At 60.3% G+C, this 23,999-nt stretch overlaps 1 protein-coding gene across 12 annotated transcripts; it reads left to right on the forward strand.

Annotated features, from left to right (window-relative positions):
* The first annotated feature begins 1,371 nt into the window (after positions 1-1,371).
* Positions 1,372-22,758, forward strand: IL17REL (interleukin 17 receptor E like). 12 transcript variants are annotated; one of them, XM_032345856.1, is made up of 15 exons: positions 1,372-1,565; positions 5,172-5,199; positions 17,967-18,116; positions 18,234-18,343; positions 18,579-18,693; positions 18,940-18,984; positions 19,221-19,360; positions 19,630-19,701; positions 19,783-19,837; positions 20,291-20,454; positions 20,538-20,582; positions 20,853-20,910; positions 21,104-21,276; positions 21,436-21,516; positions 21,730-22,758. In XM_032345856.1, the coding sequence occupies exons 1-15, from the start codon at positions 1,449-1,451 to the stop codon at positions 21,835-21,837; spliced, it is 1,461 nt and encodes a 486-aa protein (XP_032201747.1). In that variant the 5' UTR covers positions 1,372-1,448; the 3' UTR covers positions 21,838-22,758. The 12 variants fall into 12 exon arrangements, 11 of the variants coding, with proteins under 11 accessions (XP_032201747.1, XP_032201749.1, XP_032201756.1 ...); XM_032345858.1 differs by having other exon boundaries at positions 21,104-21,267; XM_032345861.1 differs by lacking the exon at positions 21,730-22,758 and adding exons at positions 6,558-8,013; positions 9,511-9,652 and having other exon boundaries at positions 1,523-1,565; positions 20,853-21,276; positions 21,436-21,517.
* Positions 22,759-23,999: the final 1,241 nt, after the last annotated feature.

A 23,999-nucleotide genomic window follows, 5' to 3' on the forward strand; every position in this document is an offset into this window, starting at 1 on the left:
GGCTGGCTCGCTCCTGGGTATGGTGGCCTCCCGAGTGCTGGGGAGGTGGAGGCAGGAGCTCCAGTCCCACCGGCCCTGCCTCACCAGTCACATGGGACAGGGTGCCCGGAGCCCAGCAGTGCCCCCAGAAGTCCCAGCCCACTCACGCTGTAGGCCAGGTGGGTGCAGGGCTGAGGCACTGGCCCAGGATGGAGGGAGACTGGGGCGAGCTCTGGCACGCAGGCCATGGCGGCAGGAGGGTGCAGACCATGGTTTGGGGTGATGTTGGGTGGCAGACCCTGTCCATGGGGCAGGGGTTCCTTCAGGGCGCTGCCCGAGTTTGCTCCTGTCTCGGGCCTGCGTCCCTGTCAGGGAGCACTGTGGCCCATGCAGCTGCGTCTGCACTGAGGGCCGCCCCCCGGGACTGGCCTCCCTGCAGTGCCCAGGCTGCGAATGATGCCACTCAGGGTCAGCTCCCCTCCAAACCTGAGGTGCCCTGTTGGGGGTCCAGGCAGATCCCCAGCCATGGGTCACTTTATGTGCCCCCCACACCCCGCTCATGGGAGGGTGCCCTCCCAGGGCCAGAGCGGCTCACACCGGCCCTGCAGATGCAGGAAGGAGCCCAGACTCAGGGACTCTGGGCCCGCCCAGGTCGGGGGGAGACAAAGGAGCTTCCGAGCTCCGTCTTCCAGGTCTGCTGCCCCGCACCACGCCGCTGAGACCGGAGCAGCCAGGGGGCCGGGAGCTGCTGCCTACACACACACACACACACACACACACACACACACAGGCACAGAAAGAAACTCGAAAGTGCAGAGTGATTCCCAAGCAGAAGTTGGGCCTCAGGGTGGTGCCCTCTGGGGTGAGGAATAGCAGCATCAGGGTTGAGCATCTCAGACCCAGAGGGGTGATGGGCACAGGCCCCAGGCCCTGCTCCAGAAGAGGGTTCTCCTGTGGGCTCAGGGCTGGGGCCAGCCCTTGCCAGGTGCAGGCACCTAGAAAGGCTTCCGCCCCTCTGCTAGCCCACCTGGACTGAACAGCTAGGGCCACTGGCCACCCTCCGTGCCCCACCATCACGACGACTGCCTGAGACACGGGGGAGCCGTGGGGCATGTGGGACAGCTCCCTGACACAGGCCCACAGCCAGCCTTGCTCCTGCGTCTAGCCCCCTGGGGAACCTGGTTACCTGGAACCCCAAAGACTTAAGGTTCCAGATGCTTCCTTTGGCATCCTAGAAACTTCGTGGGCAACTGGCCAGAGTCTGAAGGTCCCATTGCCCGAGCCAGGACCTGGCAGGAAGTTATGGGGTTGTGGTTACGGCCAGCCCGCTTGGGCTTTGTTCCATCAGGATGGGGAGTGTCTGCCTCGGGGAGGAGACTCAGTCGACTCTCCCACTTGTCTCTGGGGCTGGAGCTGCAGGCTGGGAAGGCAAGGAGCCACTCCTCGGGCCGTCCTGCAACCTCCCCCCGATGCACGCGGGCCGGATGCTGGCCGGGCGAGCAGTGGTGCTGCTCTCCCTGGCCTGGAGCACGCACCGCAGCCTGGCCATCCCCAAGATTGCAGAATGCGGCCTCTCCTGTTCGCAGGTGAGCTCCTGCCTCCTCCTTGACCCCATCCGGTGATCAGGGGGCCTTTCCCGCTCTCATGTGAGCCCCCGAGCCTTCCTAGGGTCTCATCTTGAGGGGGCCCTGGCTCCTTCACAGGTGGGCGCCGGCCTGGCACCTGGCACAGAACGAATGGCGATAGGCAGTGGGTGACGCCGGGGCCTGGGGACCCCTGGGAGGCACGGGGCTGGCCCTGCAGTTCTGCTCAAGGGCCTGTTGGCCCAGAGCCCCGGCGGGAGGGGCCCACTGATGTGCCCTCACCCGGTCCCTCTCCCTGAAGCCCCTCGTGGCTTCAGGGAGCCCTGTTTCATCATCCGGCTTGTGTGGACAGCCCGCCAAGGGAAGGCTGCAGGAACGTGCTAATCCAGGACAGGAAGGAGCCGCAGGGCAAGCCGTGTGCTGGGAAACGGTGGCCTCCCAGGACTTCTCACCGCAGGGCGGACTGACTCAGCCTCTCCCGAGGGAGGCAGCACCTGCCATGGGTGCCTGTGTCCCTGGAGACTGGTCCAGGCACGGTGGGGACACAGCCCAAAGGCATCCCGGGCTCAGCAGAGCGCAAGGACAAGGGCTCAGAAAGACCATGGAGAGCACAGGGCGGAGGCACTGGAGCACCTGCCCTGCGCGCCGGGCCTCGGGGACTGGAGGTGTACAGGGCGCGAGCAGACAACGTGTGGGTGCTGGGGAGCCGTGCGTGCAGAGGAAACGGCTGGGTCCAGGTCAGGGGGTGACCCGGGGCCCCCACAGTGAAGGTGGACAATGGGAGGGGGTGGCTTTGTGTGCACTTTACCAGGGGAGTTAGAGCCACTGGGGATCTTCTGGGGGGGCAACTTGGTTTCGAAATGTGGGGTTTGAGAAGCCCATCAGGCGTGGGAGCTGATGTGAGTGGGGTCCGGAAGAGCCACCAGCAGGGCTCCCGCACTGGGCCGGCCGGGCTGGGACTCAGCCCCCCAGACCCAGAGGCTGTGAGGAGAAAGAGCCCCCAAGGGAGGAGAGGTGAGGGGAGAGGGGTGCTGGAGGCCGCAGGGCAAGTGCGGAGCGAGGGGGCTCAGGGCCCTGCTGCTGCCGACCCACAGGGAGGGCCAAACCCTCACAGAGGGAGCTGGGGCCGGTGCCCTGCCGGGGGAGGGGCTGGGAGGGAGCAGGGGCACCTGGGGTGGGGGAGGGGCGCCGGAGGACTTGCCTGGAGGGGATTGCAGGGGGGAGGAGGCAGGCCAGGAGCTGGCGGGGGGGGGGGGGGGGGGGGGGGGGCTGCCACTGGAGCTAGAGAAGCCATGATGGACAGCCACTGGCGACCCCCAGCGCCTTCACAGAGACCCTCCAGCCCACAAGTACCCACAGGACTGTTCTGGGCCTTGGCAAGTCTTCAGTGACACATTGTCCTCGTGGAACCGACTGGGGGAGCTAAAGGGACAGGAGCAGAGGGCCACGGTGCAAACGCTGCCGGGGGGTGGGTGCAGGGGCCTTGGGTGGTGAATGGGGCCATGGAGCTGGAGACCCTGCTCCATGGTTTGGGGGGCCCCAGCCTCCTGGGCTATGTTGCGGGGACCAGCTCCGGGCAAGCGGGGAGCCAAGTGGATCAGGAGCCCACACAGGTCCTTCCCTCTAGTCGGAGCTGAGGCGGGGCCGCGGGGGGTGCCTGGTGGGCAGCTGCGGGTGGGGTCGGGGGAGGGGACACAGGTCCCTCCCTGAAGACATGCTCCTGGGGTGGGGTGGGGGTCCCTCCCCACAGACAGCCCCAAGCCTGGCACGGAAAGCCCCAAGAAACCCAATGGAAAACCCCAGGGAGGTGGGGGTGCGGCCACTTCTCCACCAGGCAGCTCCGGGCCGCCGGGGCATGCAGCCAGCCCTCTCCCATGCCCTTCCCCAGCTCCTGGTACACCAGGGACCCTGGGCCACATTGCCCACAGGTGCTTTCTGGCCTGACCTTTGTCTCTGCTGGTCCCTCTGCCTGTGTCCCAGAGAGGAGAGAGAGGGTCTGGGCACTGAAGGGGCACCCACCAGCCCTCCACTAGACATCACGTTCCACAACTCCGGGGCTGTGGGGGCTCCAGGCACAGGTACAAAGGGCAGTCCCTGCTGCCCAGGCCACACGGATGCCCTCAACCTCGGGGCAATGAGCAGGGCCCCTCTCTGCCTTTGAACTCTGGGACTTGGGAAGTAGGTTCAGGCCACAGGATAGTGGATGCCGAGCGGGAATTCCAAGCATGGGAGGCGGAGGGAGGCAGGAACCTCCCCAGCACAGCCTGGCTCGTGCGCTCAGTGAGGGCTGCTCTGCAGGGTCGGTCTCTCGGGCTCGCTGGAATGGGCTGTTCCCTCCTGCCCGCGCACCCCTGGGCCGCCAGGCTCCCAGGACGCGCAGTCGCATGGTGGAGAGGGTGAGGCTGTCCAGGTGGGCTCAGCCCTTCCATCCGAGCAATGTGAAACGGAAAACAGACGTTGAGAAGACACGGAAAACAGATGCAAAACTGGGAGAAGTCCCAACCATGCGGGGTTCAGCGGTGCCCCAGCAGCCCGGGTCCCTAGTTTGTACAAACGCGCCGTCAGTCCGCGCCATCCTGCGGCTGTGGGGAAGCCCGCGGGACTATCTCCACGCCTCTCCTCTGCATCCCGCACCGTTCCGAAACTTGAGCGTGTTTAGAAAGGGGTTGGAGCGGGGATGGAACCGCAGATCCAAGTGGCAGGAGAGGACTGGCTTGGATCCTCTGTTCCCACCTGGGTGCCACCGGAAGTGCAGGCCCTCTGCTCGCGGACACACACACACTCACACACACACACACCCGCCCAGCTGTGTTCTCCAGGAGGGGAGCAGAGGGCTGACATCACCATTGCTCTTTGGCGCCCTGTGGTGGCGCTGGGGGGCAGGCCCCCCCTGGCCCCCCCCGTGCAGCCTGGTGCCCCAGGGACCCGGCCCCCCTGCCCCCTGGGCTCCCAGAGCAGCACCCCAACCTCAGTCTCCCCGAATTTGGCCGTGGAGCCCTACGGCACACCCACCAAAGTGAGGCCTGCCGGCTGGTGGTCCAACCACTCCCCCCACCTACCCCGGCCCCATCGGAACCTGGTCCCCAGTCCCGCCATGCCCTCACCTCCTCCACAAGGGCTCCCCTGAACACACCCGCAGATTTGCTGCCCACGCTGCCCTGGGGCCTCTGATACCCCTTCCCCATCCCTTTTCAGCAAAGTGCAACTTCCTGACCTTCCGGACCGTGTCGGTGTCTCAGAATGCGGCTCCTCCAAGACAGAGCTTTCCCCACTTCTTTCATTCGAGAACCCCAGCACCTAATCAGTACCTAGCAGGTGCTCAGCCAGTGTCCCCCTAAAGAATGAACGGCTGAGCCTGTGCCAGCAGCAGAAGCTGGGAATGTTGGGGACACGGGGATCCCCAGTCCACGGGGTCCAGGTCACACCGTCTACTGAATGACGGCTGTCTGCCGGGCCGTGGGCTGGACTCTGGGACCCCTCACCCCCACTGCCAGGCCCTTCCGAGAGTCAAGGGCCATGTGACTCTCCTGGGTGTTGGGGCTGGTCCAGGGGGGCGCACGGAAAGTGGCCATGCTGACCTCTCACTCTGTCTTATTGTTCTGTCCCCAGGGCTTCGCCTGCAAGAGCCGAGTGAACCGTGAGTACATCTCAGGCAGAGGGGGACATTCTGCCTTTCCCGTCCTCATACAGCCTGCCCACCAGGGTCACCCTGTCTTCCTTGCCACTCTACTGGCCTCCCCCTGCCTGCCTCGCAGGACAGAGTGTCCCCCAGATGTCGCTGTCCAGCAGCTGGTGAACACGGACAAGGCCCCCAGTTCACGCCCAGTTGTGCACCGGCCGCCCAGAAGCCCGGTGTTCCTGCTTCACCGGAGGGGCCTCCTTGCAAAGTGCCCCTGCCGGCCATGCAGGGAAAGCCCCACGTCCCCTTATCAACGCCCGTGTTTTCTCCAACGCGCACCGACGCCGTTAACTTCTCGGTCTTCACTGTGTTCCGTGGCGGCGGCGGCTGCCCTGGGCTGCGGCCGGCCGTGGGCTGCGGCCGGCCGTGGGCTCCTGCCGGGCCGTGGGCTCCTGCCGGGCCGTGGGCTCCTGCCCGGAGTGCCCCTTGCGAGTGCTCCGGGCCTCACAGAGTTCCGCTCCCTCCCGGAGGCTCCCTTGGGGCTCCCAGGGCCGTTCGGAACTTCTCCACTTGGATGTGATCGCATTTTAAGGGGTTCTGTGGATTTGGGGGTGTTTTAAGGAATTCTTCCCCGCCCCGAGGAACGTCCCCTGCCTTGCTGCACTTCCGCGGGTTTTAACCTTTTGTTTCCATTCGGCTCTTCAGCTCGCCGGGGCTTGTTTCCTCGCGGGGCGTGGGGTAGGGACGCGGCCGCGGTGCTTGGCTGCCTGGGGTCTGGGGACCCGCCTGGCCGCACCGCGCACGGCTCCGCGCACGGCTCCGCGCGGCTCCGCTCTTCCAGCCGCGGGGCAGCTCCCCGACCCCCGGGCCGCCGCCCGCGAGCCCTGCCTGGCTCCTGCCTCTCCCTGCGGGGCGGCCGCGTGCGCGTCCCTGAGCGCGCGTCCCTGAGCGCGCGTCCCTGAGCCCGCAGGTGCCGGCGCGCGGCGGGAGGGCGGCCCCCCGCGGCGGCTCGTTCCCGCGGCCTGACCTGCGGCGGCGCCCCCGGAGCGGCGGGGCCCCAGCCCTGGGTGAGAGCCCGCTGGGGGGCGCCCCGGGCCCGCGGCGGGGGGCAGCGTGGGCGCCGGCTGGGCTCGGGCCGCACCGCGGGGACCCGGGGGTCCGCCCGGACGCCGCGGCGCGAGGACCGCGGAGGCGCCGGGGACTGGACGAGGCGGGGCGCGCGACGGAGCATCGGCCTCGCCGTCCGCCCGCTCCGACGCGGGAGAGGGCGCCCCGGGGCCGCGCGGGCTGCGGGACGAGCCGGACAGCTCGGCTCCTGGGGACGCCCGGGGACGGCGGAAACCCGGACGGACCCTTCGTTTCCGCGTCGCTTTCAGTGCCCGCGCGCGACCCGAACTCCTCCGGAGCGAGGCGACCCACGCAGAACTGGAAATGCGGGAAAACCTCAGAAATGAGGACCGCGTGCGACGAACCTGGGAGGGCGCAGACCGAGGAGAAACTCAAGGCAAAAAGGGGGACGTTTTTAAAAATAAAGAAGATACGAACAAACAGATAAAGACGGCGCGTGAATGAATGGCGAGTGCCGCGGACGGGCCAAGGATGTCCAAAATACACACGTTGAAGAAGAAAAACCGAGGGCACAGGAAAAATGCTAAGAGCTACAGATCTCAGGAGATTAATTTTTTTTTCTTAAAACTGGGTATTATCAGAGCAAACCAAAAATACGGATCCTGTGTACCAAACACCAAAACACACTGTGGTAAAATGACTGGGCTTTAAAGAGAAAAGTCTTTAGGGCCCGTAGCAAAGCAAGCACACCACTTCCCATGGTAGGAGCCTCCCCAGCACGGGGCTGCGGTCCTGGATACCATTTCCGGCCAGGGGGCCCCGCGAGCAGTGGCCGACTCCCGACTCCCGGTCTGGGCAAGAGAATGGACCCGAAGAACCGGGACATCTCGGACCAGAGAGCACAGACGCTCTCAGAGACCACGGTACATGGGGCGGGCGCGCTCCTCAGAGGAGCAAGTGACTCTTCATCTCGGGGTTGTGGGGTCCAGCCCTGCGCTGGGTGTAGAGATTACTTAAAAATAAAACCTTAAAAAAAAGTACTTGGAACTGACCCAAAGAAGCTCCCATTAGCCAAGAGAATATCATTTGACCTTAAAAAGAAAGAAAGAAAAAAAGACTTGCAGTAAGTTGCAGCCCATCTTCTGAGGACGGCCTGGGACCTGCTCGTCATCCTCAAAAGTGGGATCAAGCCTTGTTCCTGCCCGTCTCCTACGAACACCGCCTGGGGGTAAGTGTTCCGGCCCGTAGGGAACCAAACGGTAGAAAAACCATTCTGCATCCTCCAGTGACGTGAGTGCTGGTGACAGCATCAAAGCCGGCGGCGGAGCTCCAGACACAGCATCACAGCACGCCCCCACCCCCCACCAATCAAGGGCACTTGACACCAGCGCTGGTCCTGCCAACGGACTATAACCTGAGCACAATCGGGCCTCCGGGTCCTGCTGCTGATCAGCCCGAAATACAGGGTCTGAAGACGGGTGCTGAACTGCACCCTGAGGACGCCTGGCAGACCACAGAGCCCCATTCTGCAAGGAGGGGCAGAGCTGAGCAAAGCGGCAGACCAGGTAATCCAAGTTTGGAAAATGGCAAGCCTCAAGGTTAGTGCGGGAAGAGGCCCCTCTGGACGATGAAACCATAAGGGATAAAGGAAGTCGGCCTGCTGGTTCTGCGGTGAGCGGAGGGGCTTGGACTAGCTGAGGACCCGCCGGCTGGTGCGGATCGGGCCGTCTGCTCCATAATCATGCACAAAGCTATGTTTTTGGGGTGAGCTTTTCAGTATCTTAATTTCATTTTTACACTAGAAAGCTTTTCAAAAGGGTTTTAGCATTTTGTATGCCTTCACTTCTTCAACATGAGCTTTTGATTGTCAAGTTTACTGAGAATTTCAGGAGGCGTTTCCCAATGCGGGTCTTGTTTTAAGATTACTTACTTTGGAGAGAGAGAGAGGGCGTGTGTGAGCATGGGAGGGGCGCGGAGGGAGAGAATGCCAGGCAGACTCCCAGCTGAGGGCAGAGCCCATCATGGGGCTCGATCCCAGGACCCTGAGGTCTGGACCGGAGCTGAAATCGAGAGTCAGACGCTCAAGTGACTGAGCCCCCAGGTGCCCCCCGCATTAAAAAAAAAAAAAAAAAAGATTTATTTATTTATTTTGGAGAGAGCCAATGTGTGTATTTTTTAGTATCACCAAGCAATTAACTCAGTTCCAAGTTACCTAGACGACCGGTTTAGCCTCCGAGCCCACAGATTAGGGGTTTCGTCCCACAAGACTGCCCCCCAACTTCCAACACCAGCAACAAGTCTGGGGTGTCCCTTCTGCCTCTGACCAGCTGGCTGTGGGTCAGAGGCTCCCACGACCCTGCCCTCGGTCCACTTTCTTTGCTTGATGGGCTCACAGAACTCAGAGCATCATTTTACTTGCCAGGTAACCAGTTTTTTATAAAACGACATAATTTAAGAAAAACCAGGTAGAAGGGACACAGGAGGGCACAGAGACCCCCATGCCTCCTGGGGCTCCCACTTTCCCAGCTCCATGTCCTCACCAACCCGAAAGTGCTCCAGACCCTGTCCTTTAGAGTTTTTATGGAGGCTTATATGGAAGGTTTTGCATAGGCACGGCTGATAAAATCGCCAGCCATTGGTGGTTGACGGGACCTCCGGGTCCTCTCTCCTCAGCAGAGGTCATCATGTGGTTGATTTCCCTGGCAACCAGCCCCCACCCTTGGGACTTTCCGAAACTTACCTCATTAAGATGGACTTAGTTGCGGTTGAACGTGGTTTGTTATGAACAACAAAAGAAGCCCTCCTGGCTCTTAGCTCTCAGAAAATTCCAAGGGTTTTAGGATTCTTGTACCAGATAAGGGGCACAGAGCATATTTCTTATATAAGTTACAATATCACGCATTTTGATCTGACTGGCATTGACTACAACCATTGATTTGAGGCAGAAATGACCTCAGAGATGAGTGTTCCAACCATGACCATGGTATGCCTCGCCAACGATTTCGGTCTTCCTCAAAGCCTCCTTCAGAGGCTGAAGGATAGTGTGAAAGGTTTCTTTAGTTGATTATATTTTCCGATTGGTTTTGCTGGTGTAAAGCAGCTGCTTTTGTATACTGATCTTGGACCCAGCACATTTGTTAAAAATTCTTTGTTATTCCTGATAGATTTCCCATTGAGTCTCTTAAGATTTTGTATATGGGTAATCACGAATTCTGTAAATGATGACAGTTTATAAACCTGTGTGTGTTTCTGGTCTTACAGACCTGGCTCCAGTCACCAGGACAGTGTGGAGTGGGGAGCCTTGCTTTAGTCCCGGTAGTCACGGGATTGACTCCCAAGGCTCACACGACGGTACCAGGCTAATGGGGCCTTCGAGGAAGATGACTTCTATCGAGACAAGGAGGTGCCTTTCTTTTCCCAGCTTTTTAAACATTCTTTATCATGAGTAGGAAGTGAACCTTACGAAAACTGTATGCGCCTGTGAGAATAATCATGCAGTTTCCTCCTCTAATCTTTCAGTGAGATAAATTGTACTGATAGATGTTCTAACTTTGACCACACGTGGAGTCTGGAAACAAATCCTATCCAGTCATGTTTAATATATTATTAAACCAAATGCTACAGTTTTATGTATGTTTTATAACTATATTCATACGGGAGACTGGCCTACACTTCACTTTTTTGCGTGAGCCTTTGCAAAGCTGGCCAGCGGCCCTGTCTGTCCTCTTTCCCTTCCTCGGGGTCATCTTGGCCATTTTACTTCGTTCTCCACATTTCTGAATGTCTCTGCTGTATTTTCCATCTCTTTGTCCCTCTGCGGCCTTCGGGGTCATTTGCTGGGACCTTCTGCTTCACTAATTCTCTCTTTGGTGAGGTCCAGGCTGCTCTGGAAGCCACTTGTTGCATTTTTAATTTCTGTTTCTGTGGGTTTTGTTTCTAGAAACTCTGTTTATTGCAAATGTGTTTGGTCCGTCTTTGTAGTTTCTGTTTCCCACCGCGCATACTTCCGAGCTTGTCCTAGGGTGGCAGGTCTACAGTTACATCTCGTGCGCCTGTCCCCAGAAGACTCCATGGGGCTCTCATTTCTGCCGGGTTTCCCTCTCGGTGCTTTGTTTTCTGGTGTATCTGCTCATCTTTAAATATGCCTGCTCAGTGCCCTCAAGAAATGACTCGTGAGGTTCCCCAGGGCCTAGGATGATGGAGGTTCCCCCGGATCAGATTCCCCCTTGTTTCCGAGTGGTACCCAGAGAAGACGTGTGACTGTCAGGACCATTTCCCTTTAAAAAACAGATTGAGGTCCCTTGGCCCTTCCTAGAGATGCGAACCAGGGCTGGACACCAGCACCCAGACCCACTGGAGGCCGTGGGAAGCTCTCTGTTCCTCCCTGCGCACTCAGAGCGGCCACGCCACAGAGCCCAGGGTTGGGGGGCTCCCCGTTGGCCCCCAGCCCAGGGGGGATAGTGATAGTGGGACAGCTCCATGATGTTGCCGGCTTCCTCTGCCTCCCTCTGCCGTTTCTCAGGCTTTGACCTGATGATGCTGATTCTTTGAGCAGCTTTCCCAAGTTTCCATGAAACCTTTTCTATGCCTGACTTTCCTCCAGCATTGTTAGCTGTTTTCAGCTAGAGAGTTGGCCCGGACAGCCTGGTCTGGCATATTACGGGAAACGAAACCCCCAGCTTGTTTTTGAACACAGAGAACTCTTTCTTTTTCCTCCTCTTCTTTTGTCAAGAGGAATTTAAATTCACCACCACATTTCGCCAACCCCTGAGTTCACTGTTCCCTTTTGGAACCCTCTTCTTCTTTCGAGTTCCTGTTTCTCCTCTTCAGAGTACATCTGTTAGGCCTCCCTGAAGTACGGCTCTGCGGCAGCTTTTCAAGTCTTTGAAAAGATCGAATGTATTTACTAGTCCCACAGGGAGACTCCCACGAGGCTTCATAACAAATTTTGGGTGCACAGTGATTTCCACGGAGGGACAACGACTTGCTTGCCCCGTTTTGCAGCACAGATACCGTGGCGTGCTTGCATCTCTTCTGTGTGCTCTGTATACTCTTCTCCTCCGTGCGTTCCCCGTTCGGTCCGCTGGTCTGGAGTAGGAGCTGTTCTCACACATTCATTCTCCAACAGGCATCTTCCCTCTCTGCTGTCACTACGCTCTGTGCTCCCCATGAGCCCTTCTCTGCCATGGCTTTACCTTTCTTTTGTTTTTTTAAATTCTGGTTTTCGTCCTTTACTTGGTTGGCTGGAGCAGATCTGCTTCCCCCCACCCCCAGAAAAGGTCAAGAGATGTGGGTTTCTCATTCCTTGCAGAGAAGAAGACATTTTCACACACATGAGGTGCCCATGGGTGGGAAGAGGGCTCTGCCTTCCCTTGGGAATGCCACGTGAGGCTCTCCGGTGCTCCCCGGGGCAAGGGAACCTCAGGCTGGGGACAGAACTCTCCCCGCCCAGCCCCACATTACCTGGCTGGCCACTCGGCTTCACCGTGGAGTCTGCGGACAGCTGGCGGGCTGGCCGCCAACCCTGGCTCAGAGGAGTCCATCAGACCCCACCATTGCTGGCACCATCTCCACGACATGGGGGGCCAAGGACACACAGGGCAGGGGCCATGCCAGGTGCAGACAATTGCTTACAACTCGGACGGGTACGGGAGGAGTGATCATGGACACTGCTCAGAACCGCCCGCTCGTGGGGATCAGGAAAGGCAGCTCAGCTCTTCCTTCTTTGTTTAACATCCATCAGTTTGGGAGAAGGAGGTGACAGGAGCCTGCGACCTCCTTGCCCGTCCTGGTCTGACCCCTCGGGACATGATGAGGAGAAGCCCTTGGGGTATGAGGACAGCTGTGCTCTGTGTGCCTAAGGCTTTAAAAAAATTGTTGTTTTTATTGTTTTATTTCTCCCACTTATGATCTTCTATAAACTTAAACCAAGTTGGGAGAAACCCCCTCTTATGGGGCCAAGCTCAGTATGGCATCTCACAGGTTCTGGGGAAGAGTTTAGAAACTTGCTGCCTTCTTACACACATAGATGGGCAGGAAGAAGGAAATGACCTTTATAGCATAATTTTTTAGATTTATTTTACTGGGGTGCCCGGGTGGCACCGTCACTTAAATGTCTGCCTTCAGCTCAGGTCATGATCCCAGGGTCCTGGGATGGAGTCCTGTATTGGGCTCCCTGTTTGGGGGGCAGAGCAGGGGCGGTGGGCAGGAAACCTGCTTCTCCCTCTGCTCCCTGCTTGTGTTCTCTCTCACGGTTCCTCTCTCAAATAAATAAATACGTACATACATAAAATCTTTTTTTATAAAGATTTATTTTATCTATTTGGGAGAAAGAACGCATGAGCAGGGGCACAGAGGGGCAGAGGAAGAGGGAGAAGCTCAGGCAGAGCCATGAGGAGCCCGATGTGGGGCTCGACCCCAGGATCTTGAGATCCCAGCCTGAGCCGAAGGCAGACAGACGCTAAATGACGGAGCCCCCCTGGTGCCCCAGAGTGCATTAGATTTTTATAGAGACAACTATGTCATCTGCAAATGAAGATGGCTTTACTTCTTTCCAAACTGAAAAGGAAGTTTATTTTCCTGCCTTATTGCGCTGCCTACAATCTCTAATGCAACACTGAACAGAAGTGAGCAGAGCAGTGACGCTGGTCTCCTTCCCGATCTTACGGGGAAACAGACCTTTCGCCGGCAAACACGGCAGAAACCATAGGTTCCCCACAGGTGGCCTTTAACAGGTTGAGAATGTTTCCTTACGTTCCTTGTTTGCTGAGGATTTTTTTTTAGGAATAGATATTGGATTTTGTAAAATAATTTTGCTATTGAGATGATCGTATGTGTTTTTCAAAATTTGTTAACATAATTAATTGTAGTGATTCTTTCTTCCTTTCCTTTCCTTTTTTTTTGGTAGGCAGCAAAGCCAAGTTTATTGCATGAGAACACAAAGCTCCCCAAGAGGGAGGGGCCCCGAGAGGCCTGCCCTATAGTGATGGGTTTTCCGACATCGAATCCGTCTCGTATTCCGAGGGCCAACTGCACTTGGTTATCATGTGTTATCTTTTTACATGTTGTTGGATTCCCTCTTCTAAAATTTTGTTTAGAGGTTCTACTCTGTGGCCATGAGCTTCCTGGAGTTTTCTCTTTTTGTAATGTTTTTGTCAGGTTTGGGTATCAGAGAACGGTTTCCACACTGTTCCTGCCGCGTCAGTGTTCTGGAAGGATCCACATAGAACTGGTGGTGGCTCTTTCTTAAACTTACGCTTTCGTTCACTTTCTCTACTGCTCTTCTGTCTCTTATTTCATTCGTTTCCACTCGGGTCTTTTTTTTTTTTTTTCTGATTACTTTAGGTTTTGTTACTCTTTCTTCTCGGTTTGAGATATAGTTGACGTGTAATTTAGCACTAGTTTAAGGACGTGCATTTACTCTAGTTTCTTAAGGTGGAAGCTGATGTCACTAATGTGAGTTTTTTTTTCTAATTTGGAATTAAGCGCTACAAATCCCCCCCTATAATGTTCTGGCAGCATCCAAATATTTTTATATGTTGTGTTTTCATTTTCATTCAGTTCAAAGTAATTTCTAATTTCCCTTTTCATATCTTCTTTGGCCAAAAGTTATTTAAAAGTGTATTGTTTAGTTTCCAAATATTGGGAGGTTTTCCAGAAATATTTTATTTTAGTTTTTTAGAGACTTGTTTATGTATTTTAGAGGAAGAGAGAGAGAGAGAACAGGTGAGGGGGCAGAGGGAGAGGGAAAGAGACTCTCGAGCGGACTCCACACTAAGATCACAACCTGAGCGGAAACCAAGAGTCAGATGCTCAACAGACTGAGCCCCCCAGGCACCTCCAGAACTATGTTATTAATGACTGATTTAATTCCATTTTGATCAGAGAAGATAGTTTGTTTGATCTGAATTCTTTTAAATGTACTGAGACTATTTTATGGACCACACAGTCTATCTAGATAAATGTTCCGTGCTCACGGGAACCACATGCAGACGCCACCGCTATTTGCGGGGGGGTGCCGTAAATGCCGGGGAAGCCGAGCGGGTTGGTTGTGTCATACGAGGCCACCATATTCCTTCCGGTTTTCTGCCCACTTGTTCGGTCAAGTGTAGAAGGAAGACTGTTGAAACCAACTAAGACTGTGGGCTTGTCTGTTCGACCCTGTCGTTGAACCTGTTTTGTCTCCCTGTGAAGCTCTGACCTTAAGTGCGTCGTATCGGTTGTGACTGCTGTGTCCTCCCGAGGAACTGCTCCCTCCGTCGCTGTGAAGTGAGTGTCCTTCTCTCTGGTAATGTTCTTTGCCAGGAAAGCCATGCCGTCTGGTCACAACCCGTCCATCTTTCTTTGGATTAGCTCTGGCAGCCTGTGTCTTCGCGCCGGTGTTGTCCTATGTGAGGTGCGTCTCTTACAACAGCCTGCGTTGGTCTGGGTTGTGTTTGCATCCTGAGTGTCTTTGCCTGACCACGGCGTCAAACGTCTGCACTGAGCTTGACCACGGAGGCCGTCAAGGCCAAGGGGGCCACATTCTTGTCCTTTGTTCCTTATCGTCTTTGTCCGCTTTTTCTTCTTCTTCCGTCTTTCTGTTGATTGTGTGTGTGTGTGTGTGTGTGCGCGTGTGCGTGTGTGTGCGCGCGCGCGTGTGTGTGTGTGGGGGGGTTCATTTTATCTCCTCAGTTGACTTACTAGTTGAAACTCTTTGGTCATTTTGGTGTTTTTTTGCTTTCTGTTTGTTTTTCCGTGTTTCTAACGTACATCTTTACGCATTATACTCCACCTTCAGGACGTGGTGCCCCACGGCACAAACAGCCGTGGCAGCCGTAGGGCAGCCCCACCTCGGCCATCCATCTGGTGTGTCAGATTTACTGATTTACTTGGGTGGGGGGGACGAGCAGGGGCAGGGCCAGAGGGAGCAGACTCCCCGCTGAGTGTGGAGCCTGATGCAGGGGTCAATCCCGTGACCCCAAGACCCGGAGATCATGATCTGAGTGGAAACTGGGAGTCGGAGGCCTAACGGGCTGCGCGCCCCAGGTGCCCTTCCCCCCACGCCAGGTGTTTGTGGGGTTGTGGTCACACGTTTCCCTTTCCCGTGTGTTCTAGACCCCCAGTGCATTGCTATTATTATTCCGTGTAAACAGTCAATCCTCCTTTAAACGGACTTAAATAAGGAGGAAACAGACCGTGTATCTGCCTGGTTATCATTTCTGGTGCCCCATTTGGTACCATGTTCCCATTTTCCTTCCTACCCAAGGGCCCGTCTCTTTTTGGGGTGTGGGCCTTCTGATGAGGAGTCCTCTCGGCTTCTGTGTGCTGAAGGAGTCTTTATTCAGGCTTCGTCCGCAGACAGCTCCAGCGGGCAGGCCGGCCTGCGGCATTCTGGGGCCTCTTCTGCCGTCTCCCACGAGAAACCCGCTGTTGTCCTGTCCTTCGTTCCTTCTGTGTAACGTGTCTTTTTCCTCTGGCGGCTTCGAGAGTTTTCCATCTGTCACCGGCTTCTAGCAGGGGTCGTGGTGCCTCATTTTTTCCATCTCCTTACGCTCTCACCAACCTCCTAGACCTGTGACTTCACAGTTTTCATCAAGTCGGGGAGATACCGATTTTTTTTCTCATTCCCTGCATCCCTCTGGGGACTCTCCGCGCACTCGGTCGCTGGAGACGCCCCGCCGACGCTTCTCCTGCCGTCTCATCGTCACCAGTATCTCTTTCCGTTTTCCTTTGGGTTGTTCGGGTTGTTTCTGTTGTTCCGTCGAGTTCCCCATCTCCTTCTTCTAAATATCTGATCTGTTATTAATCCTATCCGGTGTGTTTTTCATCTCAGACATTGTGTTTCTTCCAGAAGGTGGTTCTGAGCTCTCACTCCCTGTCTAGTCTCCACGCACTGGTCTGTGCGCACCAGTCGGGACATACGGAAACAGCTGTGGCCACTGCGTTGACGTCCTTGAACTGATTCTGGAACCTGTATCAGTTTCAGTGAATTGATTCTTCTCATTATGGGTTGTATTTTCCTGATTCTTTGCATGGCTTGTCATTTTGAATTGATAATTTTACCCTGTTGTGTGCTGGACATAGGATTTACTCCCACAAACATCGTTGAGGCTCTACTGAAACACAGTTAAATTTCGGGGCTAACGCTTAAACTTTCAGGGGGCGCTGGACAGGCTGAGAACAGCACTCAGTCTGAGGCTAATTACCCCCCACCGAGGCAAGACTCCTCCAAAGGTGGGGCGTACCCAGGGCCAGACGGCGCACGGACTGTTCCCAGCCCCAGGCGCGCAGGACTTGGTTCCCTCAGACCCTCCGCGGGTTCCTGCCTGCCCCGCAGTTCCCCTCACGGGCGTGCGGACTTGGGCCCCGCAGGGAACCTTCTCCCGCCCTCTCGCGCAGACTTCTCTCCTCTCTCGTGCTCTGCCCCGCAAACGTGGGCACGCGGGTCTGCCCGGGCTCTCTGCCTCCCCCACAGCCCAGTGTCACCTCAAGGACATCCCCGTCTTCCCTTTCCTCCTGCCGCGTCCTGAAACCCCTCTGCACACCCTCTGGCTGGCTTTCTAGGCCGTGTCCTACAGGAGAGTCAGTGGGATCCCATGACTCCGCCTGGGCCGCAGTGGGGTCCACAGAGCCGGATTTCCTTTCCAAGAATATATTCGGGTCTTGTAAGTCCTCACGTCCCGTGAGTCTCTCTCTGAAGCCGTCGGAGTGAGCTCCACCCAGGGACGCGCTCCTCACCGTGTGTGTCCAGGCCCGGTGGGCAGGGCCACTGCGTCCGGCAAAGACCTGACTTTGGGGCACCCGCCTTCTCCGTAGCCCACCTGCTCGCAGGTCGCTGGAGCAGGTCCCGGGGCGGAGACAGTCCGCAGGCTCCGGACGGACAGACTCTGCGCCCCCAGGGCCGCACCTCGGTCCAGGCCTGGGGCCTCTGGGGCGCCCCCTTCCTCCTCAGCCTCCCCGCAGAGGGGTCTTCCTCCGCTCCCCCTTCACTCACGGTGCAGTTCGGCCTGGTCTGATGGGGTCCCCCCCTCCTTTGCTGCCCGTCCGTCCCCCAGAGCTCCAGCCCCAACAGGTCCCCCTGGGAGTTCTGGGGGCCGCAGCTCCCACCCAGGACACACACCTTCCCCTTCCTGGACACGCGGCCCACCTCGGGGCTACTTCCTTCCACCGCCCCGACCCCGGGCCTGAACCCCATCTCTCCTGCCTGCAGACCACCCGCAGCCCTGGGTGCAGGAGGGCACCTGGGCTGCCGACTCGGAGGGCCACGGGCCTCCCCAGGGCTCCACGGCAATAACCCCTCTGTCCTCCAAGTCCCCGGCTGCCAGCCGGGCCAAGTGAAGGCTGCCACTCGGCTCAGCCCCCCGTGCCCGGAAGCGAGACCCCCGATCTGGCCTCCGACGACCTTGGGGTCATGACCCAGGTGCCCTGAAGGACTTTGAAGAGAGGCCATGGGGCTTGCCAGCTTATCAGAAGGCGCCCGTGCTGGGCAGGTGGGGTCTGCTCCCCAGTCCGGCCCCACTCCTGATGCCCGACAGACAGCTGGCTCCAGGGCGGGTCCTCTGTGTGTCCCAGTGGACCCACTGGGGGCCATTCCCTGATTGCATTGGAGCAAGACAGTGAGGACCCCTCCCCAGACATGCCGTCCCGGAGCGCCCTCCACTGGCTGGGCCACCCACAAAGCCTTACCCAGGCCCTGGGGAGCCCCACGGCACTCAGCAGCCCTCTCTCCTCCCCAGGGAACATTTTTAACAGCTTCTGCCGGCCACCACCCTCGTCCGTGTCCCCCTCGGTCCTGGAGGCCCTGACACTCTCCACTGCCATGAAGTGTGCCCCCCACGACGGCTGCTCCCTGCTCCTGCGCGTGCGGGCCTCCCTCGTGCTGCATGGTGAGAAACAGTCTGGGGGGCCAGGGACCCCACTAACGCACTTCACAGAGAGGAGGGGAAAAAAGAAGAATCCCTGCCCTGGTCTGACCCGCCTGCCCGGCCCCTCCCTTCATGCAGAGAGCCTGCGGGGCCTGGAGGCCTGCTCCGTGAATCTGGACACCCAGGAGACTCAGTGTCAGAGCGTGCGGGTCTCCAGAGCCTCCCGCCGCCGGCAGGTAGGGTGGCAGGTGAGGCCGGAGCCTGAGCCAGACCTGCTGGCCCGACCCCAAGCTTTTGCCTGACCGGAGCAGCTGTCCCCTGGCTGCTCCCGGCTGCCCTCCCTTCTGGACTCCTGCTCCTCCCAAGGCCCGAGAACTGGGGACCCTTCTCCTGAGTTCCAGCTGTGCAAGGTGGAGCTGGCCAGGCCAGGGATGGGGCGCTAGAGACCCCAGGCCCACCTGGCTCACACCTGTGTGTGCCCAGCTGCAGGTGCATTTTGATTGCTTCGAAGTGAGCGTGGCTCAGAGCCTCTACGTCACCCTGAGGACCATCCCCCACTTCTGCGGGGTCCAGCTGGACCAGCAGTACCATGTGGAAGGTGGGAGCCCATGGGGCTGGCCTGGGTGCAGCTGCCGCTGGCTTCTGGGGACAACTTGGGTGGGCCATCTGGGGCAGGGGGCAGGGCCCCATGCCGGGGGCTCGCAGCAAGCCCCTCTCACTTCATCCGGGGTCACGGGCTCCCTGGGAGAAGAGAGACTTCTGTAAAGCACGTGGGCAGAGGCCCGAGTCGGGCACAGGTGCCGGGAGCAGGAGCCTGGGCCCACCATTGCTGTGCCGTTTGCAGACTGCGGACACGAGGACGTGGCGGGGAACGTGCCCGTGTGCTTTGGTGAGGCCCCTTCAGTGCGACCGCTGCCCGCAGACCCCGGGGAGGCCCCTGCAGGCCCTGCCAGGGGTGTCTTCCGCCTGCCCCACTTGGGAAGTCATGATGGGTCCTCAGGTGGGCGACTCCCACATGCCTGGGTCTAGCAAGGGTCCGTCTCCTGGAGGCTCTCAGGACAGGTGGAGACCTCTGTCCAGTGACCGCGAGTCCCAGCGTGGCCCCCACCTGCCACCGTTTTACAGCCGGGAAGTTCTCCTACTGGGCGGACCGCAGCCGGAAGGTCATTCTGGTCCAGGTGCCCGAGGTCCCCGGGGCCCCCGACTACTACGTGCGGCTCTGCCTGAAGTGGTTCACTTGCAACGATGTGGGTGTCCCCGTGCGGGTGAGCCCGGGCCACATCCCACGGCCCTGGACACGCCTCTGGCCCGGCCACATCCCATGGCCCTGGACACGCCTCTGGCCCGGCCCTGGACACGCCTCTGGCCCGGGCTGCATCCCCTGCCCAAGTCCGGCCCAAGGACCTGTCCTCACCTTCCCCCTCCCACCCCCCCAGGCCCGCCTCCTGCCCACTACCCCCACCCCAGGCCTTCCCAGCCTCGCCCAGTCCCAGCCACTGGGGCCCCCAGCCCTCAAGTGCTCCACTCCACGCAGGTGACAGGGAACCGGATGTCCCGCACCGTCTCTCTGCCCTACAGCCAGGAGCTGCCGTGCCTGTGCCTCGAGGTCAGTGAGAGTGTGGCCTTCACCGCCCGGAGGAGACAGAGGGAGGGACTGGGCTTGAGCTGACCCCAGCCCCTCCCGCAGGGCTGGTTTGCGACCCCTGACGCCGTGCGGATGCAGGCCTGTCCCTTCGAAGACGGCAAGTGCCCTATGGTGTGGAGCAGTGGGTGGCGGGGGACAAGGCAGCGCGGGAGGAGGGCAGGTCGGGGGCTGCCCAGCTTGGCAGGGGGGTGCAGCTTGCTTCAGCCTGGAGGGGGACACGGTGGGAATGAAGCGTGCGTTCAGGCCCGTCCCCCCTCTTGAGCCTGCCGTGGACGGCACGTAGCCAACGGTGAGTCCCCGGCCGGCCTTTTCTGGGAGCCGAATCTGTGCGTGGACACGTGTGTGCAAAAACGAGCGGACACCCGGGACACATGGACACCCACGCCCCGGCCCGGCTCACGCGGAGGAAGCGGGGCTTCTGAGAGGGGCTGACGGGGGCGCGGGCGCAGAGGAGGGGTGCCCGCTCTGAGCTCTGCCCCGGGATGCCCCGCACAGGCCTTGGGACAGACACGTGGGTGGGGGCTCCGCTGACAGGGGTGGGTCCCTGCAGAGACGGAGGCCCTGTGGGATGCTATCCGCTACCACCCGGGGGACCGGGCACTGAGCTGGGAGCCCGCATGTCCCGTGAGCGGCCACGTGAGCCTGTGCTGGCGCCCGGGGCCAGGGGCCCTCTGCCACCACCTGGAGCACTCGGGCCGGCCGGCGCACGGCAGGGTGAGTACCCGCCCGGCGGGGATGGGGGTGGGCGCAGATGGCGGGGGCCTGACCTGAGCGCCGCCCCCCGCCCTCCCCCGCAGGTGCAGTATCCGCTGGTGGACACACAGCCCCGGCTCTGCCTGAAGGTGAGTGCGCCAGGCCGCGGTCACCCCGGGCACGGTCACACGTAGGGGGACGTAGCAAGGAGAGGCGGAGGGACGCCCAGCACTGGGCTGGGGCGTGCGGCCACACGCGCTCCTGGACCCTGCCCCGCCTCCTGGGGACCCCTCTGAGCCCCATCCTGGTCTGACGCTGGAGCTAGGGGATTCTGGGGGAAGGAGGCCCAGCGGGCCCCAGCCCCCCGCCAGCCCCGCACACACTGCGGGGACCTCCAGCCTCTCAAGTCCTCTCTGCAGTTCTCCACCAGCCGCGGCTCCTGGGTGCGATGCCCTTTCCAAGAGGGACACTTCCAAGGTGAGCTCTCCAAGGGGCCGCAAGGCAGCGAGGTTGGCCGGGGGCCTGTGCTGTGTGGACACAGCAAACACCACTTTCTTCTGGGTTCCTCGGATGCCTCTGGGTCAGGCAGCTGGGATGACAGGGAGCTGGTCCGTGGGCGGAAGGAGGGGAACTGGGGGGTGGTGCTGGGCCTCAACCCCCCCACCCACAGCCTGGAAGATGACCGTCCAGCCAGCCGCCTCTCGGGGCCACCTCCGGGTCACCTTCTTCTCGCCCAGTGCCGCCCATTTCCAGGTGCACCTGTGTCACCAAAGGAAGACGTGGCCGCCTGCCTGCCGCCCAGGGCCCCGGGCCACGACCCTCGCCCCAGCCTCAGTGAGCCGGGTGTGCAGTGGGTGGGCTCCTTCCTGGGGAGGGTGGCTGATCCGTTTCCTGTCTGCAAGGCCCTGATCAGCCCCTGGAGGCCGCCCGGTGTGGAGGGCACTCCCCTCCGTGACACAGTCTTCCCCGTCACTGCCTGTGACCGACCCCTCTCCCACCCAGAGTGACTTCGTGACTGACCTTGCAGTGGCCTTTGTGGACATTCCCACGGAAGAGGCTTGTGTCCCCAACACCTGCGTCCAGGTGGGCGGAGCTGCCCCCCAGCCCCCACCCACCTCCTGCAGTCCTAGCCCTGCTTCCCTGGCATCATGGCATCACAGAGGGGGGACTCTGCCCCCAGAGCTTCTCGGGGGGCCTGTCAGCCCAGCAGCCGCCCCGGGCCGGGGCCCGGGGGGGCTGCAGTCAGGGTGCGGGAGAGGCCGCAAGCCATGCTGACTGAGCTGCCCCGTTCCGCAGGGCTGGAGGACTGACGTGACTTTCTCCGCCCCCCACCAGCTATGTGACCTACGTTGCAGTGAGTTTCCCCCCAAGGGTCTCGGGCCCCAGGGCTGCGGGAGGTCCTGAGGTTGTGGACCCCAACCTCAGCTCTGGGCCCAGTCCCTGTCTCGCACCCTCAGGGTGGGGATGGTGAGCCCTGTACAGGATACTGGGCTTTGGTGGGGGACAGGGGGACCACCTGCCTGGAAGTCGGGCCAGACTCCAAGCCAGGCCAAGGCAGACCGACCCGGACCCACCCCTGACTTGGGGGGTCAAGGGCCCACCCCCCCGCAAGGTCAGCCATGAAGTCACCCTGGGTGTCCATCACCCCCGACCAGGGCTCTGGTTCCAGCCATCCAGGAGCTCACGATGTCCCTCAGCCCACCTTCTCTTGCCGAGCCACTAGGCCCAGGCTCCTGGGACTTCAGGCTTTACAGGAGACAAAGCGAAGCACTGGGGTCCTGGGTGTGGCCCAGGAGAGTGCCTGGGGGTCCTGAGAAGGGCGACAGGATGTCCGTGGGGAGCAGACATGGTCACGTGCACATGCTAGAGCCCTCTGGCTGCTGAGGGGAGAGTGGACTGAGGGGGTCTCGGGGGCACGAGGGGGATGGGAGAGGGAGGGGCACGCACCCACCCAGCGCCCCCAGCCTGCCCAGGGCTCCAGGCTCTAGGGCACGCACCCACCCAGCGCCCCCAGCCTGCCCAGGGCTCCAGGCTCTAGGGCTGCCCCAGTCCTGCCCTCTGCCCCACCGGAAATGCCCTAGAGCTTGGGGAGCGCCTCTTAGACCTCCCCCAGAGGAGATTACCAGCCAAGTCTGGGTCCCAATTCCCCAGCAAAGGTCCCCTGTAGCCAATCCCTGGCGGGGGTGATGGTCATCCCTGGGGCCTGTGTCTGGACTAGGGCTCCCCCACCCAGCAGCCAGATGACCTGAGAGCCGGCCCCAGCCAAGGCCAGAGCCTCCCTGCCGCGCTGGGCCAGTCCCAGGGTCCCAGGGACGGGCCCGAGAGCAGAGGGGTGGGTTCGGCTCAAGTGGGAGTGCATCCTGCTTTTGGGTCCCTGAAGATGGACTGTTGGCCTGCTGCCACGCACGGGCTCTCCGGGGTGGAGAGCATTGGGGGCCTGCGGTTCCCTCTCTTTCCTCCTGCCACAGGGGTGGGTGACCGGAGGGGTGTGCCCGGGAGGAGGCTGGTATCGGTGCGCCGAGCCGGCACCCTGGTCCTCTCCTTCCAGCCAGCACCCAGGGAACAGCGGCCTGAGGCCACGAGCCTCATTAGGCGCCAGCGCGTGCCCCGGCTGAATACGGGGGCTCAGCGGAGGCCAGCCCCCACCAGAGCTCCCAGGCCTCTGGCAGAGAAAGCCAGACGTCAGGACTTGGACGTGGCTCGCCGGAGCCCAGGCTGTGGCGCCAGCTACCTTCTCGGTCCCCAGAGGCCCGCAGCTCCCTGGGGGCCCTCAGGCCAGGCCCGGGGCTTTGGGTCGGATGAAGGACTTCCAGCCCCTTCCTGAAGCCCCTTTCTGAAGGCCTACAGAACGGCTGGGTGGGCCACCCTCTTCCCAGATGGCCTGGCCTCTGACTGCCCTGTCCCTGCTTGGCGCAGCCTCCCTCGGGATCGCCTGTGGTCGTGGCCACCATCCCTGGCCCGAGGACCAGGGCCCGGCAGCTGCCTGATGGCTGCCGGAGCTTTCCCAGGGCTCTGGAGAACTGAGTGGGAGCCCACATGCTCCACAGGCCCAGGACCAGCTTCAGCTCCTGCCCTGAGCCCTCGCACACTGACCGGGGTCCCCAGCTGGGCCCCCCAAACCCCTGCACCAGCCCTCCCAGAGGTCAGGTCGTCCTCCACTCTCTGGCCCCCCGGCTCGGCCCATCCAGGGAGGGCTCACCACTTCCCGTGGCCTTAGGAGGTCCCTGCCAGGACGGGCAGTTCTCAGAATTGTCCCACTCGCTGATGGCCACCGCAGGGGGACCCTTGGCCCTGCAGTGGGGTCTCCACAGCCCAGGTCAGGGTCACCCGGAAGCTGGGCTGTCAGATGTACCCCATAGACTCTGGTGTCGCACCCAAGGACTGCCAGGGTGATCCCTGAGCTGCGGTCATCTGGACGCCGGGCATCCTCTGCACCTGACCTCTGCGCTCCCAGGGATGGGCGCCGCCGGCCAGCCCCATCTCCACAGCCGGCAAATCCAGGGCCAGGCTCCGCTGTCCCCCTGCCCTCTTCTGTCAAGGGGGCTGATGCCCCCAGAGACCTCGGG

Source organism: Mustela erminea, chromosome 6 (assembly GCF_009829155.1).
Source record: "Mustela erminea isolate mMusErm1 chromosome 6, mMusErm1.Pri, whole genome shotgun sequence".
Classification (NCBI taxonomy): domain Eukaryota; kingdom Metazoa; phylum Chordata; class Mammalia; order Carnivora; family Mustelidae; genus Mustela; species Mustela erminea.

Bases quoted from the DNA above. Each gene is read 5' to 3' on its own strand.
- IL17REL (XM_032345854.1), top strand. From the start codon at position 1,449: ATGCACGCGGGCCGGATGCTGGCCGGGCGAGCAGTGGTGCTGCTCTCC. The intron at 19,361-19,629 runs GTGAGCCCGGGC...CACTCCACGCAG, and splicing joins ATGTGGGTGTCCCCGTGCGG to GTGACAGGGAACCGGATGTC. The intron at 20,583-20,852 runs GTGAGTGCGCCA...TCCTCTCTGCAG, and splicing joins AGCCCCGGCTCTGCCTGAAG to TTCTCCACCAGCCGCGGCTC.